Source organism: Polypterus senegalus, chromosome 8, assembly GCF_016835505.1.
Source record: "Polypterus senegalus isolate Bchr_013 chromosome 8, ASM1683550v1, whole genome shotgun sequence".
Classification (NCBI taxonomy): Eukaryota; Metazoa; Chordata; class Cladistia; order Polypteriformes; family Polypteridae; genus Polypterus; species Polypterus senegalus.
This window is the reverse complement of record NC_053161.1, coordinates 100,994,712-101,013,794: the sequence shown is the minus strand read 5'-3', so window position 1 is coordinate 101,013,794 and position 19,083 is coordinate 100,994,712. Positions and strand designations below refer to the sequence as shown.

The 19,083-nt window shown below is 37.4% G+C and overlaps 1 protein-coding gene across 3 annotated transcripts in view; it reads left to right on the top strand.

Moving 5' to 3' along the window:
• prpf18 (PRP18 pre-mRNA processing factor 18 homolog (yeast)) overlaps positions 1-19,083 on the top strand; it is a 59,556-nt gene that overhangs the window by 25,182 nt on the left and 15,291 nt on the right. For all 3 annotated transcript variants that reach the window (XM_039761504.1, XM_039761502.1, XM_039761503.1), the window contains 3 exons: positions 3,060-3,200; positions 9,863-9,934; positions 12,588-12,743. In XM_039761504.1, coding sequence (XP_039617438.1) covers positions 3,060-3,200; positions 9,863-9,934; positions 12,588-12,743 — 369 coding nt within the window. The remainder of the gene's footprint in view (positions 1-3,059; positions 3,201-9,862; positions 9,935-12,587; positions 12,744-19,083) is intronic.

The window sequence follows — 19,083 nt, the reverse complement described above, 5'->3', positions numbered from 1 at the left end:
GCAGATATGTACACGCACTGAGCTACTTTCTAAGCACCTGTACCCAACTCCTCCAGGCCATGAAGTTTAAACTGCCTGGGTTTAGGGAGAGTAAAATAAATAAAACAAAAGACTTTTTTTATGCTAAGAGAAAATAAGTTTTTTTTTTTTTTATACTTTTTATCAGTTTAGGAGCTCAGTAGCACAGGGCAGCTGAAGCATAACAATTAATCTGTGCATTTTAATAAGCGCTGCGGCAGAGCAAATAACTACTCAGTCCCATGTATTGACTAGCTGGGATATGCTCCAGCCCTCTCTCGCGACCCTGTTCTGGACTAAGCGGGTTAGAGAATGACTGACCATTGCTCTTTTCAATTCAAAATCACTACCCATAGTTTGAGTGCTGCCTTGATGAGATATTAGATTGGTTTAGAAATGTGACACTCGGTAAGCTAATTGTTCCCTCCCAGGTTTAAGCAAACTCATGGTTGTCTTCAGATGTATATATTATACTTTTGGTACAACTAGATAACATATCGCTTATTAATATAGGCTACTGCTGTGTGTATTAAAGGCTGCAATTTTTTTTTTCTATTGCAGTATTTGACAGAACTCGTAGTACAGTATATTCGAATTTTATTGTTGCTTGTATGCTGCATGATTTACAGTACCTTAAAACAGAGCTTTTGAATGTTAATCCACACTCTCTAATTCAATTATGTTTAGTGTTTTGCTTGGATTCACATTTTATTTACATTACGTGGAAGTGACCTTTGCTTTGACAATAAGGTGTTATCCAAAAACAGAACTGCCTGTCGAGTTATAATTTTCAGTATAACAGTGAATTTAGTGTGAAAGATGAAAGATCTTGTGGAGCACTACAACTTGCCTGAAATTGTTCATCAAGTTTTTTGTCTTGAATCATTTCTCCTGCCTGCATACCATTGTTTCCAATGTCAAATTTCTTAAAACTCCATTCTTCCAAATTGTCCAGTGAATTCTGCTACTGTTGTCCATCCATACTGTTGTGAGATGGGCAAGTAGAATGGTTGCTGTGTTCTTTTCAATAGTCACTAAATTTTTAATTAAAAAAAAATAAAATAAAATGAATCTTTGCTTCTGTAGAAATGGCTTACTCTTTTAATGTCTCAAGCTTACACAAGTAGACCTTGGTTGTGTTCTTTCAATGTGAAACCTAAAAAGCAATTACCAGATCTGCAGATGTCTTCCATTAATCACAGAAAACCATATACATTTGCAATGTAAGGATATTAATCATTCCAAGTAAGGGAATGGAACAGGGACTTTTGAGATAGAGTTGGTGTTTTTTTTTTTTGGTCAACTTTTAGACTAAGTAAATACACAGTTCAGCTTTGGCAGATGTCAAATTTAGTTTGAAATTTAATAATTGTTTTAAGTGTGTTACCACTGAATCAAGTTTTTAAACACTATGAATAAATTGGCTGTTAAGACTTAGTACAGTACACCCCCAAAATTTGCGGTTAGGGTTACGTTCCTAGAGCACCCGTAAATTGTGAAAAACTGTGACTTATTGATGTGGTTAAAAAATGCCTATTTTTATAGTTTAAACCCTAAACATGCTTCCAAAACACTTCACTTCATTTCAGCCTCAGCTTAATACATTACCTAAAAATATAATGTAAAGGTAAACCAGTATACTGTACAGTACTGTATTGATATGTCACCTGTAGTGCTAGAATGTAAAATATCGATGTTACTGCTATATATACTGTAATTCATGCAAGCGCGTTTTCATTGCCAGAAGCCCTTAGAAGGTGCAGGGCGTTTCGGCAGCATCTTAGGGCTTTAAATCTTAAACTGACACATACTTGGGGGGGAGGTTGATGCATCCCTGGACAATAAATACTTTTTAAGTAAACTGTTTCAGTTTACATGCTTCCATGTATATACATGTTCCATTCATGTTAATCAGCTTGGAACTACTACTGTGCGTTACAACAAATCTGAGCCTTAATATGTATACATAATGCAATTAGTAATTTGTGAAGTACTAATTGAATTTTACCAGTGAACTTGTTACTTGGCAAAGTGTAATACACAAAAATATGAACTGACTTAATTCAAGTAAAGTGCAATAGGAGCTAAAGGTCCAGTAATCATGTTCTTTCAACTTGGATCAGATGTCCACCGCCGTGATCCTCTTGAAAATGGTAAGCTCCGGAAAAGTGATAGTATAACCCTTTTGACTTTCTTTATTCCTTTTCACTTCCATTTTTCCAGTATCGGTAGTTAGAGTAAACACACTCCAAGCAGATTGAGAAAATCGATCTTTTTTTGAGCCGTCTTCGACCATGTGTGGCTATTGCACTGAAAAATTTGGCTTGAAATGTCAAATACAGTTCTTAGCAGTATAGCTTAGATCTTTGACTCTTGACAACCAGTTTGTTTTTTCTGCATCACATAGAAAAGAAGGAAATTCAGAATACAGATAATAAAATATACAAAATATGTAAAACCGCTGCACACAGTAGCAGTGTGTTTTTGCACAGTGTTCTTACTAATCTACACTGTTTAAATGAAGATCAAATCTTGATAAGTACACAAGTTAAAAAAGATGAAACATTAATGGGTGTATTTTCATTTAAATAATTACTAAATTCGGTTGCATTCAAATCACTTTTAGAGTTTAAAGTATGTTATGGAATGTTTAAAGTGAAGGTGAAAAAGAAACTGTTGTCGTCTTGTTTCCCAAAATTATTTGTTGCATTTTGGTCAAATTCAGCTTTAATTTCAAATATATCACATGCATCTTTGTTGCTGGAGATAACAAAACTTGGTTGTTCCAAAGTAAAATAATGTGGTTTTGGACAACCTTTTAATTCCAAATTATTTATTTATTTTAATCATCAATACTTTATCAAGTATATTTTAATTAAGTGTTATTTTAAAACTGTCATATGCAAATCTTTTGGTGAACATGAGAGTTAATACTTTGGTGAAATTTAGTCATGAATATTTTTATATATATTTTTTTCTACTTAAGCTTTGTAATATGTATATTACCAGTAGAGGGCTTAATCCGATCATTTTCAATGCAGTTTCTTCTTGGAGTATGGGCCAAAGACTTGAACAGCAGAGAAGACTATGTAAAATGCAGTGTTCAGGGTAAATTAGCCAGTGCAACTCAGAAGCAAACAGAATCTTACCTCAACCCTCTATTCAGAAAACTTCGGAAAAAGGTATGTTTAAATGGAAAGTGAAAGTTAAATAGATTTTTATTTGTTTTCTCTATACTGTAGCTTCATAAGATTTTAAAGATCAAGAGAAAAATATAAAATAACACATTTAATATATCATTTAATAGCAAATTTTAGCCTCTGTATATTTAAAATAAAAAGACCAAGTAAATCTCCTTAAGAAAAAATGTCTGGTATGTCACAAAATTCATGATTACCATAGTATTGTTAATGCAAACTGGAATATTTTGTACCAGGTGGAGTAGAAACTGTTAGGTTCTTAGCAAAACCAGTACCTTTTTGAGGAATTCTTTGAAATCTGTCATAACTTACCTAGGGTTTGCTAAATGTATCCATTTAGTAGAGATCCCATTAGGAGGGAAAACCTGAATTATAAAATTTAAGTTGTGATTTGCAAATACAAAAACCAGTTAAACAAATAAGACAAAAATGTTATACTTGGTAATTTATTTATTAAGAAAAATGATTGAATATTACATATTTGTGAGTGGCAAAAGTATGTGTACCTTTGCTTTCAGTATCTAGTGTGACCCCCCTTTGCAGCAATAACTGCAACTAAATGTATCCAGTAACTTTTGATCATTCCTGCACACCGGCCTGGATGAATTTTAGCCCATTCCTCTGTACAGAACAGCTTCAACTCTGTGATGTTGGTGGGTTTCCTCACATTAACTGCTCGCTTCAGGTCCTTCCACAACATTTCGATTGGATTAAGGTCAGGACTTTGACTTGGCCATTCCAAAACATTAACTTTATTCTTCTTTAACCATTCATTGGTAGAACGACTTGTGTGCTTAGGGTCGTTGTCTTGCTGCATGACCCACCTTCTTTTGAGATTCAGTTCATGGACAGCTGTCCTGACATTTTCCTTTAGAATTCTCTGATATAATTCAGGATTCATTATTCCATCAATGAAGGCAAGCCATCCTGGCCCAGATGCAGCAAAACAGGCCCAAACCATGATACTACCACCACCATGTTTCACAGATGGGATAAGGTTCTTATGCTGGAATGCAGTGTTTTCCTTTCTCCAAACATAATGCTTTTCATTTTAACCAAAAAGTTCTATTTAGGTCTCATCCGTCCACAAAACATTCTTCCAGTAGCCTTTTGGTTTGTCGACGTGATCTTTAGCAAAGTGCAGATGAGCAGCAATGTTTTTTTGAAGAGCAGTGTCTTTTCCTTGCAACCCTGCCATGTACACCATTGTTGTTCAGTGTTCTCCTGATGGTGGACTCATGAACATGAACATTAGCCAATGTGAGAGAGGCCTTCAGTTGCTTAGAAGTTACCCTGGGGTCCTTTTGTGACCTTGCTAACTATTACACTCTTTGCTATTGGAGTGATCTTTGTTGGTCAACCATTTCTGGGGAGAGTAACAATGGTCTTGAATTTCCTCCATTTGTAGACAATATGTCAGACTGTAGATTGGTGGAGTCCAGACTCTTTTGAGACGGTTTTATAACCTTTTCCAGTCTGATGAGCATCAACAACTCTTTTTCTGAGGTCCTCAAATTTCCTTTGTTCGTGCCATGATACACTTTCACAAAAATGTGTTGTGAAGAGCAGACTTTGATAGATCGCTGTTCTTTAAATAACACAGGGTGCCCACTCACACCTGATTGTCATCCCATTGATAAAAACACCGGGCTTTTAATTTCACCTTCATATTAACTGCTAATCCTAGAGGTTCACATACTTTTGCCACTCACAAATATGTAATATTTGATCATTTTTCTCAATAAATAAATGACCAAGTATCATATTTTTGTTTCATTAGTTTAATTGGTTTCTCTTTATCTACTTTTAGGACTTGAGTGAAAATCTGATGATGTTTTAGGTCATATTTATGCAGATATATAGAAAATTCTAAAGGGTTCACAAACTTTCAAGCACAACTATACCTGTACCTCCAATAACCTATACAATAATTAAAATGAATACTCCCTAAGTGGCTCCTTTCTTGCTAATATGGATAGACATTTTGTCATTGTAATATTTTTAAATTTGGAAATCCTGACATAGTATTCAAATGTTGTTAAACTAATTTTTTAAATAATATGCAGTTTAATGTTAGTTGATTTTTTTTCCTATTTCTGGTTTAGATCATCATTTTTACCCCCTTTCCTGTTCAAAGAGAACTACCAAATATAATGTGTACTGCTCATTCCACTCCTGCTTTTCCTTTATTTACTCTTCAAAAAAACAAACAAAAAAAAGGGTTTAAATTTTGCTAGGCCAGAAAAGGTCAATTATACCCTGCCTCATTGTCTAATTGAACTGTGTGGTAGGAATTCAACTGCCATAACTCTTCAGGGTGCAGAACACAAAAACACTTGCAATTTAATAGTAGTAGTTTTACAAGACTGAGCTCTCTTTGCCTGTATTTCTGTAGATCATGAAAGATTGGGCATGAAACCTATGTTATGAAACATTTCTATCTGTGGTAACACCACCCATTTTTTCCAGTGTGATACAAAATGCCTTACTCTAGTATAAATTACATTCCATTGATATAGTTGCTGAACAAACTGGCCCTAGCCTAAAGGTACTCTATTATGTTTACTTCTTTTGTAAGTAGCTTTGGGTAAAAGCGTCTGCCAATCAGATAAATGTAAATGTTTTCTCTGCCTTCTCAAAGCAAGAATGAAGACTAGGTCCCCATGCTGCAAAGCCCCAAAATTCCCTGTCACAGGAGTGTCCGAGGCTGGTGCTGCACTCTCTCCCTGCTTAGGAGTTCACAATACTTTTGCTTGTTTCCCTTGTCTCCAGGTCTTGTGTCCAGACAATTCACCTTCACCTCTGCAAATGGTAATTTATTCCAGCTCACAGGGCCCCTTTTTTTTCCCCCTGACTTTTGGCTTCTGCAACTGCATGTGCCCTGGTTGCATCTTCAAACTTTTTCACTAGGCTCTGATGCAGCAAACCATTAATACCTGAGGTGTGAATAAATGGCCATTGATCTCCACCCCTATTCTCATAAGGGGATACAAGACTTTGTCGCCAAGGACACACATCAGTCCAACAATCCTCTTGAGCTTAGCAGCCTCTCCTCAATACATTTACCCATCACTTTAATTTTTTCTACCTTCTCCTTGCTCTGTACTGGTTTCTTAGGGGAAAGAGGACAAGGCACATAAAAGTCATTTTTGCCAGTTTTCTCACGAGCCATGTCCAGTTCTACTGTTTTAGCTGCTTGTCTTACTATCTTAGACATATTCTCCATAATCCAGGTCCTCAATTCTTGGTCTAGAGCCTGTACAATTGCTCCAAGAGATGACCATCAGTCATGGCATTTTTATCATTTAGCTATGTGTTGAGCTACTGAACACATTAATCTTTAAGTTAAGCTTGTGGCTCAGTGGGCATCTTTCCTGATTTAAGCCTGGCAGCACTGATTTCAAATTTCTTTACTATGGAGACCTTTTAAAAGGTCGTAATTTAAGGGTTTTGCAGGGTCCATGGCAACAAACACTGCTCTCTGACAATTCTATTTGGAGCGGCACCAAACAAATTACCCACTCATTCTTTGGCCATGTGTGCACAATTACAAGATGGTCAAAAGTTGCCAAGTACATTTCTAGGTCTTCCCTTTCCTTATAGAGAGGGAATGATTGGACCTTCCATCATGCCAGGCCATCTTGTTGTTGCAACTATCTCCAGAGGAGGTAGTGTTCTACTAGGTATGACAGGAGATTTTGGGGCGGGCAGGGGGGAAATGTCCTTCCATCCTTTATACAGCTCCACAAGCTTCCTCTAGCTGTGTGTGATGGATCTCAGGCTGGACCAGAGCAAACTGGTTTTCCACTGCTGATCCATTGCCAATATGAATTACTGCAACAATTGTTCCTATGGTTGAGCCCTACTTATAGTACAGGCATGAAGTCGAATGTTTTTCATGTAAGCAAGCTAGACATTAGTAGCTAAAGAGCTGGGGTGTGTTTTGAATTAAATAGTTTTTTTTTCCCTCCCCAAGCATTGCCTATGTATTGTAAATCTTACAGGCATCTTGTACCAGATTCTTTAAAAATACATTAAGGTAAAAAAGTCATTCTACACCTACAACAATGTTTCTTTTAAGAGTATGTTGCAGCCAGGTGGTGGAATTAAGCTGTGTTTACCTTTCTGCAAGTTTAAAAATAGAAGCCTGCAAACATTTTGGCTCTTTACATTGCATACCTTTCCTGAAAAAGCTAAAGGATTTTCCATCCACCCTGGGAGGCAAAAGATTACCCTCTACTACATATACCAGGATATCTTTATCATGGCAATATTCAGTTCAGGTATTTTTAAAAAAGCTGATCTTTAACAGATGTAATGTCTTAAGTAGGCTAACAGAATAGCAATATCATGACCTTTATTTGTCAACACTCAACCCATCAATGTAGTTGCAAGATGCTTATCACATAAATGCCTAACATGTAGTTATCACTATTAAGCTCTTTTTACGTTCATCTGTAGTAGGTTTTCTGTCATATTAAAACATTGTATGAAAAAAATGAATATTCTGCAAACGAGATCTAAAATTCAGAACCAAAATGAGTTTGTTTATTTTTGCAAGAGACGATTCTGTTAGTTGGGGAGTAGAGATTAAGTTGTGTGAGGGCATGCCATTGGTGCAGCATTTTCAAATAGACATACATGCGCCCATCTCATTCTGTAGATTCAAGTTAGATTTTTATTTTTAAACACCATTTCAATAAACCTCTTTGTTTTAAATTTTATTAAATTTACTTCTTGTGATGCCTACGTATTACTGATAGTTTTTTTTTCCCCTTCTATGCCGACTGTATTAATTTATCCCAATATTGTGAATTAAATTCAATCATGAATTAGGTGTAACACCACACCTCCTATTTGGTGATAAGCTCAATTAAATACTGTAATTTACTAATATGTTATATTTTTAGCTCTACAGATGCTTGTTGTTCAAGAATGCATAAAGGACTCTAGGGAAGGATTAATAGAAAAAAAAACTTTTAAATTCTTACATAGTCCTAATCCTGCTACATATCTAACACCAAAGTAGTTACTTTAGAAATCTCAAATCTGCCAATAATATATTAAAAAAATAAACTTTAGCAGTACTTTTTGGACTCAGCGTTTTGTATATTATTTGGAATGTTGGTTAACTTTGCAGTGTAAGATGGCTTTATTCAGATTATTGCTGAACTTGGAGACCATTGGAATTTGGTAGGCTTCACACTCTTTAAATGATCTGTTTCCCTCTTTTGCTTTCTGTTTTTCTATGCATTTTAATTGTCAGTGAGGTATTTGGTATTTAGTTGGATCAGGTTTTTAAATCGGGAGGATTGGATTGTTTATGATGTGCTATACGAGGTGTGGCAGAAAAGTAATGAGACTGATTTTTTATTTACCAAAGTTTTTATTATTTTCAAACATCAATGTTATCCCCTTCAAAGTAGTTCCCTTGGGCAGCTACACACCGATGGAGACGTTGTTCCCACTGTTGGTAGCAGCGCTGGAAGTCTTCAACCGGTATGGTCTTCAGCATGTCCGTTACACTCTTTTGGATGTTTTCTTTGAGGACATTTTTCAGTTTAGGAAAAAGGAAAAAGTCACACGGACTGAGGTCAGGTGAATAAGGGGGCTGCGGAACCACAGGAATGCCTTTTGAGGTCAAAAATTCTATTATGGAGAGGGCAGTTTTTCGGCACCATTTTGGTACAGACCTTTCGCATGTGCAAATGTTCAGTCAAAATTTGATGAACGGTAAATCTGTTCAAATTTAATTGTTCACTCAACATTCTTAATGTTAAACGACGGTCTGATCTCACAAGAGTGTTCACACGTTCGATGTTTTCATTGGTTTTCGAAGTTGAAGGCCTCCCTGAACGGTGTTCATCTTCAACGTGTTTTCTGCTTTCCAAAAATGATTTGTGCCAGCGAAAAACTTGAGCTAGGGATAAAGAATGTTCCCCATAGGCCTGTTTTAACTTTTCAAATGTCACACTTGCCGTTTAATGGCACAACGTTGCTCCAAATTCCGCTGCTCCATTTTGCGTGACACACAACTTCGCTAATAGCAGTCACAAAAATCACGTAGTTAATGGAAGGAGTTGAAACTCGCACTGAGCTATGGGAGGGTACTGATACACGTGCTCTATCAAGGACAACAGCGCAGCGTTGCCAGATGGCTTGCAGTGTTGCCAGTCTCATTACTTTTCTGCCAGACCCCGTATGTATGAATTTAAGAATGTCTATTAGGTAACTGCATTCATAAACATAATGGATGGATACACAAATTCCCAAAGCAAATAATGGCACAGTTTAGCAACCTTTCAGGATATTTCTTTTCTGCTGCTAGAGCATTGTTTGAAAATTTGCCATGTTCTTCTATAAAAATACAGTGTATTCATACACGAAATTAATCTGGAAAGAGTAGTGGCAGTATCCGCTGTGGCGGTAGTGTACACAACATTTTTAAAGTCCATTTATTACAAATAGTCTCAATTTGTATGCTGAATTTAATCTTTAATCTTCATTCAATCAACATAAGGTGATTAAATGTGAGGCATTATTTTTGAAAATGTTTACAACAATTAAAGTAGCAGCTTATTTTTTGCTCATTGTGTCATTTTTATTGTATGAGTTAAAATGTATTGTTTCTTTCTTTCTTTCAGAATCTTCCTGCTGACATCAAAGAATCAATTACAGATATTATAAAATTTATGTTGCAAAGAGAATATGTCAAGGTAAATTTATGTAAGCAAATATTGTCAAGTGTCACTAATCTTTTAATTTGTTACAGATTAGGGTTATTAAAGTGTTCATTCAATAATTTCAAAAGTATAACACCATTCCCCCCCTCCCCCCCCCTTTTTTCTTAGACATTTATCTCATACCTTTTTGGACTTCCTTTGCAATCTGTCAGTGTTGTTCATACTGGGTACAGCAGTATTGGTGAAGCTGACCTTCTTAAAGGAATACTCTACCTATTTTTTATTTTTATTATATATTACTTAACTCCATGTAGTTTGTTGAGATTGCAGAGAAAACCTATCTCCCGTTTACATGCAGAATGGAAATAAAAATGTTTATAATATAATAGAAACCAGTAGTAGACAGTTCTTTGTAACTTGTGTTGCATAGTCCACGTCAGTGAACCATTTGTATGCTCAACAAGCATGATTTTTTGATAATATGTTGTTTAATGTATACCTCCAGATTATTTGGCACACATAAGATATGGGAAACTAAAGCCTCATGGGAGTTGCTTTTTTGAATTGATGACGGGACTGTCAACCACAAATGAGTGGAAGAGGTAGGTCTTCAATTTAAAAAGTCAGTACCCTGTGGCTTTATTTTCCTGTTTATGGTGAAACTTCAAAGTATTTCAGTTCCTGGAGGTGGTATACAAAGAACAAATGTTGAACACCTAGAGATATCACATATATCACATATTTAATCACAAATGTGTCAGTGGTAGTCTTATAAAATCATACAGTGTGACTACTGTTAGCAGTAACCAGCATTCAAGATCATGCTCCACTTTGCAGCATTGGCCTTATATTAGTGGAGTTTGTTTACGTACCTTGGGGTCTTGTTCACGAGAGAGGGGAAAAGAGATGGTGAGATCAACAGACAGTACTGGGGCAGCAAACGCAGTTATACAGTAGCAATACTGATCAGTAGTGGTGAAGAAGGTGCTGAGTCTGAAGGCGAATCTTTCGATTTACCAGTTGATCTACATCCCTACCCTTACCTATGGTCATGAGCTTTGGGTAATGACCACTTGTGGGTACAAGTGGCCAAAATGAGCTTTGTCTGCAGGTTGGCTGGGATCTGTCTTAGAGATAATGCGAGAAGTGCTAACAACCGGGAGAGGCTCAGAATACAGCTGCTGACCCTCTGCATCAAGAAGAGCCAATTGAGGTGGTTTGGGCATCTGATATTTGCCTCCTGGACGCCTCCCTTTGGAGGTTTTACTGGCACAACCAGCTGAGAGGAGACACTAGGGCTCACCGGGAGGATTGTGTCTCCAGGGTGGACTGGGAACACCTTGAGATCCCACAGTATAAGTTGGCAAGCATGACTGGGGAAAGTGGGCGTATGGGCCTCACTACTAATACTATTGCCCATGTGTCTTAGATTAAATCGTGGAAAATGAGTGAATGAATGAGTAGAACCAGATAATAGAACATTTTGGATGGCCTTGACTTACGTTTAGGAACCCCTGATGCAAGCAATTCCATTAACAAAAGCTGAGAAAGGTGAAAATTATGATGCTTGCTTTTGATTTAAAAAAAAAAAAAAATCTTCCAGACAGCTGAAAGGACAAAAATGTAATTGCTTATATACCTAGTAAAGGCAAATATCTCAGACGTACAATATCCTTGGCTTATCATTTAAGACCACAGCGTGCAGAACACAACTGTTAAAAGCTGTAATGCTAGCTGACAAAATCTGCAGCAAACTATAATTCATGAATGTATGACTCTACTTACAGGGCTGAGGGATATCATCGGCAAGGTTTGACAGTTCTTGCACATTACCTTCACATAGTACAATTATTTATCAAGGATTTATATTAAAGATGTACTGTAAGTCTTGGCTGTATGAGTTGCTAAGAAGTTGTACAGCAGTGGCATTCACATTGGACTGCTAGACATTGCTGAACTACCTTGGTTAAACATAATGAAGTGACATTAAGTGTGATTTAAAAAAAAAATAATAATAATTGTTTGACAGCACTATTTACATATGCATAAATAGATCTACATGAAAGTTAGGGACTATGATTTATAATAAAGTGAAATACAATCACATAAACTCACCATTTTCTGTACAGCAGATATTTCAGAACAATCGGATGTGTCTTTAATTTTACTTTCCTTGCAGAAAGCTGTTTTAGCAGTACTATTTGTTTGACACAGATTCACACATGGGCAGTATACCAAGTGAAGAAAGCTGTGTTCAGATGTGTCTAAAACATGCAGATCTAACCCAACCATAAACATTATTTAAATATATATACACCTTAACCTATGGAAAGTTAAAATAAAAAAGGCATATTCTGACAGGAATAAATAAGTTTTATCATTTTTTTCATTGACGTTCTGTGAATTCAAAGTTCAATTCAGTTGACATTAAAGAAGAATGTCATTTGCAGAGCATGATACAATGTATGTAATTTTTGCTCAAGCAAATTCAGTCATGCCAACACATGTTTCTCTTTAGTATCTAAATGCCCGCTATTAATGAAATTCCATGGTAAGGAATACATCGTGCAGTTTTGTTACCAAGCACTTAATTTCACTAGTACTTCACCTGTCCCTGGGATTCTTCTTATATTCGTGTCTTGAATCGGTTACTACTATGTTTTAATATATTCATTTATTTTTTTAGGCCAATGATGCATATCTTCAGATGGCTATTGGAAATGCTCCATGGCCTATTGGAGTAACTATGGTTGGTATTCATGCTCGTACAGGTCGTGAGAAGATCTTCTCAAAACATGTAGCTCATGTTCTCAATGATGAGACTCAGCGGAAGTACATTCAGGTAACTCCCTGTTTGTCTTTACTATAAAAAGTATTTCAGATAGTTTATATTATTTTACTATGTTAATATCAGGAACATAAATACAGTGCATCCGGAAAGTATTCACAGCGCATCACTTTTTCCACATTTTGTTATGTTACAGCCTTATTCCAAAATGGATTAAATTCATTTTTTTCCTCAAAATTCTACACCCCATAATGACAACGTGAAAAAAGTTTTACTTGAGGTTTTTGCAAATTTTAATAAAAATAAAAAAACTGAGAAATCACATGTACATACTGTAAGTATTCACAGCCTTTGTTCAATACTTTGTCGATGCACCGTTGGCAGCAATTACAGCCTCAAGTCTTTTTGAATATGATGCCACAAGCTTGGCACACCTATCCTTGTCCAGTTTCGCCCATTTCTCTTTGCAGCACCTCTTAAGCTCCATCAGGTTGGATGGGAAGCGTCGGCACACAGCCATTTTAAGATCTCTCCAGAGATGTTCAATCGGATTCAAGTCTGGGCTCTGGCTGGGCCACTCAAGGATATTTACAGAGTTGTCCTGAAGCCACTCCTTTGATATCTTGGCTCTGTCCTTAGGGTCGTTGTCCTGCTGAAAGATGAACCGTCGCCCCAGTCTGCGGTCAAGAGCGCTCTGGAGCAGGTTTTCATCCAGGATGTCTCTGTACATTGCTGCAGTCATCTTTCCCTTTATCCTGACTAGTCTCCCAGTTCCTGCCACTGAAAAACTTCCCCACAGCATGATGCTGCCACCATGCTTCACTGTAGGGATGGTATTGGCCTGGTGATGTGCAGTGCCTGGTTTCCCCAAACATGATGCCTGACATGCACACCAGAGAGTTCAGTATTTGTTTCATCAGACCAGAGAATTTTGTTTCTCATGGTCTGAGAGACCTTGCCTTTTGGCAAACTCCAGGCGGGCTGCCATGTTTCTTTTTACTAAGGAGTGGCTTCCGTCTGGCCACTGTACCATACAGGCCTGATTGGTGGATTGCTGCAGAGATGGTTGTCCTTCTGGAAGGTTCTCCTCTCTCCACAGAGGACCTCTGGAGCTCTGACAGAGTGACCACCGGGTTCTTGGTCACCTCCCTGACTAAGGCCCTTCTCATCTGATTGCTCAGTTTAGATGGCCGGCCAGCTCTAGGAAGAGTCCTGGTGGTTTCGAACTTCCACTTACGGATGATGGAGGCCACTGTGCTCATTGGGACCTTCAAAGCAGCAGAAATTTTTCTGTAACCTTCCCCAGATATGTGCCTCGAGACAATCCTGTTTTAGAGGTCTACAGACAATTCCTTTGACTTCATGCTTGGTTTGTGCTCTGACATGAACTGTCAACTGTTGGACCTTATATAGACAGGTGTGTGCCTTTCCAAATCATAATCCAATCAACTGAATTTACCACAGGTGGACTCCAGGTAAGCTGCAGAAACATCTCAGGGATGATCAGGGGAAACAGGATGCACCTGAGCTCAATTTTGAGCTTCATGGCAAAGGCTGTGAATACTTATGTACATGTGCTTTTTCAGTTTTTTTATTTTTAATAAATTTGCAAAAATCTCAAGTAAACTTTTTTCACGTTGTCATTATGGGGTGTTGTGTAGAATTCTGAGGAATAAATGAATTTAATCCATTTTGGATTAAGGCTGTAACATAAGAAAATGTGGAAAAAGTGATGCGCTGTGAATACTTTATTTCACTCTACATAGTTTAGATCATTTTTATGATTTGTATTTTTTTCATTTTATTCCCTTTGCACTGTTATTCCAGAATCCTGTTCTTGTAGCATAAAACACGCTCTTGAGTGAATGATATTGTTCTGTTTTGGTTTGAGTTGAAGAGAAGTATTGATAGTCATTAATGTGCAACAGTTTTACTTTAATTTGGTTGATTGCTAGCTACATTTAAAATCTGGTTTAGGATTAAAGGTTGGCTTATATTTTCACCTTTTTGTGTTAAAAGAAGCATTCCTAATTTGCCACTTTAAAATTACTGTTTGAAGTTTAGAATATCTGCCGTTTGCTTTAAAATGTGTGTTATCTTAATGCATGTTAATTAAATATGTGGTCTGTGCCTTAACATACCAAGCAAAATTACTGTTTTTGAGTTTTATGGCCACCATTGTTAATGTGGTTCTAGTAATCAAGTCCATTTAGACACTTCACATCTTTATATCATTAGTATCAATTTCATTCTTAAATATCTCTTTAATAAAAGTCACTTAAGTTGACATTTTTTCCTTTCAGACAGAAGGTATTTGGTGAACATTTATAATGCTTTTGTATAAACCAATAACAATTTTGGTTGTGTTAATCTAAATGTCTCACTGGAAATTCAGTGTGACATTACTCAAATATTTATAAAATACACAACAGTTATTTTTAAACTAATAGGAACTTGAAGACATGGACTAATTCTATTAATCTATTCAGCATAAACAATTTAACTGTCTTTTCCAGGTGTATGTAGGGTGGTGGAAAGTTAAATCGGGTGTGTTTGACCACTGCGTTTAAAATGTCTTCATGGCAAAAATAGCTCCTAGGAAAATAACACAAATTGCAATGCACACAATCAAATATATTCACTAATAATTTCAACTGTCATGCAGAAGAAAGAATGGTAAAGAGCAGTAACTTCGGCGCTATATGCAATCATCAGACACTCCCCATCTGCCTGTGTCACTCAAACACAGGAACATATGTTGGTGTAAAGTATAACAAAAGTGCACTTTTATTCAAGTGCACTTTTTCCATCGCCTTTTCCTGTAAGAAGCAGTGTACACACTTCTCTCTATGCTGTGGTTTCTATTACACACCTGAAAGAAAGACAATATATGTGAAAATATAATCGCACTAATGCAATATTATTTGAAAACGAACAGCGTCAGATCGGGTGTGAATTTATGCAGGAACTGGAAATTCTCTGATGCGGGACCTTCCCCCAGGGAAGAAAGTACAGTGTCAGGTGCTCATTCAGTGTAATAGAAACCATAGCACAGAGAGGTGTGTACACGGCAACAAGTACACGTGTCGTAAATGTAGGAAGGACGGTCCTTGGGTGTGTGGGAACTGTTAATATTTGAATGTGATGATTTTATATAGCACGGAATGAAAATCTGCACTTCTTAGCATTGCACCATGGAAGATGTCGTATCAATCGCCTACTGTATCTTGCTTTCTTTTTTCTTCGGTTATACAGGTAGTTTTGAATAAAAGTGCACTTGTTTTGTTTGCGAAATGAAGTGTCTGCGTGCACTTTTCGTGGCATTACACGTGTATTTTTGAGCATGCCCGTTTGAGCAGTATAAAAGTATTGAAAAGTATAACAAAACAACGGGCAGATGGAGAGTGTCTGATGATTGCATATAGCGCCGAACTTACTGCTCTTTACTATTCTCTCCTCTGCGTGCCCTGGAGTACAAAAGAAACAGAATACAGACGCGCTATAGCTCTGCGCTGTACCACGATGCATACTAACGCCCCCCCGGTTCTGACACACAGGCGCTGGCGAAGCTGCCTTCGTATCTCACCGTCACTTGATTTTCTTTTTATTCAGTTTTATTGAGTGTTCCTGCCAGTCCCCGCATGTTGCTGTATGCTGGATATGTTCATATGTATTGTCTCTTTCTTTCAGGTGTGTAATAGAAACCACAGCATAGAGAGAAGTGTGTACACTGCTTCTTACAGGAAAAGGCGATGGAAAAAGTGCACTTGAATAAAAGTGCACTTTTGTTATACTTTTACACCAATATATGTTCCTGTGTTTGAGCGACACGGGCAGATGGGGAGTGTCTGATGATTGCATATAGCGCCGAAGTTGGTCTTTACCATTCTTTCTTCTGCATGTCCTGGGGTGCAAAAGAAAAAGCATACAGCAGGAACACTCAATAAAACTGAATAAAAAGAAAAGCAAGTGACGGTGAGATACGAAGAAGGCAGCTTCGCCAGCGTTTGTGTGTCAGAACCGGGGCGTTAGTATGCATCGTGGTACACTGCAGAGCTATAGCGCCTCTTTAGTGAAAACAGCCGTGTCAGATGGGGTTGTATGGATTGATTCTGAACGCGACTGAGAGAGTGAAAAGTGAATAAAAAAAAAAAGCTAACCTTTACAAAGATCATAAATTGCACCGGCTGTTACAGACTGAAATCAAATGTATGTTTTTATTCTAAAACAGTAAGACTAAGAACAGTTTACTTCTCAAAAGGGAGGGGCAGGATCGAACCCGTGACCCTTGATTCCAAGCGGGGCTGTATCTATTGAACCACGGAGTCAGTTATAGTAAACTGGTGTCAATGTCGCATGTTAAGGCGCTTTTTCTTTCTGCAGTTATATGTTTGAATAAAAGTGCAATTGTGTTATTCTTGTGAAAATGTTTCTTTGCTATTTGGACTTCAGGCTTCATACATTATATAGTTTATGCCTACATTTTGTCATCTACTACTAGAATATAAAAAAGTTTCTGTTTTAACAATGTGTTGACACAGATTACTGTAGAAACGGAACAGACATGAAATGCGTGTGTTCCAAACAACGATCTATTATTTCACTCTAAAACTCCACTTCACTCCCAGATACTCAATCAAGGCATGAGCTGAGAGAAGTTCGTGCACGTTCTAAATTGGTGGGGGATGGAATAGCCGGCTTCTCTTTATCAGCACATTTAGAAGACAAAGGCGCTGGCGGAGAGGTGTGAAGGGATTTAAGAAGCAGTTTAAAGTGGGACGGAATTACAAGTTTTTTCGTAGGCTCTGGTAATTCTAGTGTTAAATGAACGGTAAAAAAGTAAGAGCAAAGCGAGGGTGACTTATTTAGGCAGGCATATATATGACAGCAACACTCATGACAATGTCAATCATGTTACGTTACTATTAAAATGTTTCCTTTTCTTTTTCATTACTTCTTTAACACACTACTTCTCCGCAAGGCGCGGGTATTCTGCTATATATATAATATATGAATTACCTCCAAAGCGCTGAGACTTTTGATATCATGAACGTGTGTTCAAAAGGGGTCTCCTGCCCAGCAAAAGTCGAGCAGCCAGCGCTGCTTTAAGTCAAAGTGAGCACTTTTAATTTTTTTCATCCTCCCCCTGCGCTATAGCCCAGACAAGTGCAAACACAGGACCCCTTTTCTACACCATGGCAAAATAATATTAAGGCGATTCACACTTTCTTTTGCATGTATACGATTATGAGGTCCTAAACTATATATAACTAAATATATATAGAGAGATAGAGATAGATATATAGAGATAGATATATAGAGATAGATACTGTGTATATATATATATATATATATATATATATATATATAGAGAGAGAGAGATAGATATGAGAACAACACTCATATCAATGACAAAACAATTAAATTAACATCCATGTTACGTTATTGTTAAAATTTTTCTTTTTCATACCTTCTTTAACACACTACTCCACTGCTGCTAATCTCGGGTATTCTGCTAATATATATTATATATATATATAATATGAAAACCCCTGTTTGCGTCCAGGTGTCCGTGTGTGTGTCTGCTGGTGAAGTGCGCATGCACGGGCCGCACCGCGCATCACACCGTGCCCCGCCCATTCGCACGGCACCTTGGACGCACACACACTGGAAGCTGGGCTCACAGTGAATGGCCGAGCTGCTTCCGCGTATGATAAGCAAATAAAACACACACATTGGAAGCTGGGCACACAGTGAATGGCCTTGCCACGGCCGCGCAGAATAAGAAATAAAGGACACCATTGCTGGGGAGAGTGCTGATTGGGTAGTCGTGGCCGCGCACATAAAATCCGTTGCTGGGGAGACGCCACACATACAATAATCAGCTGCATGCCAGCACAGATTAAAATACTTGCTGGGGAACTGCACAGTACTTGCTGGGGAGACGCAATGGGCACAATTATCAGCTACACGCTACACATTAAATCAGTTGCTTGGGACACTCTGCTGATTGCCCACTGTCGTGACAGAAAATTAAAGTCATATTACGGACATCAAAGCCAGTATTACTGCCAGAGCAAATTACAGGCATTTTACGGAAATACAAACCAGTATTACTACGAGAGAAAATTAAAGAGACACAATACAGTGACACATATTACAGCCACATACAAGCCAGTATTTCTGTAAGATAAAATATTACGGACGTATTTACTAACAACATGCCACCCAAAGAAAACGACACGTCAAGTAGGACAAAAGACACAGACAATCAAATCCTATATATGCAACAACTCCTGGAAGAACGGTCAGCTCAACAAGTAAACGTCAACAAAAGAAAGGCGGAAAGACAAAGAAAAATAAGAGCAAATAGATTGATTGAAGAACAAGAAAA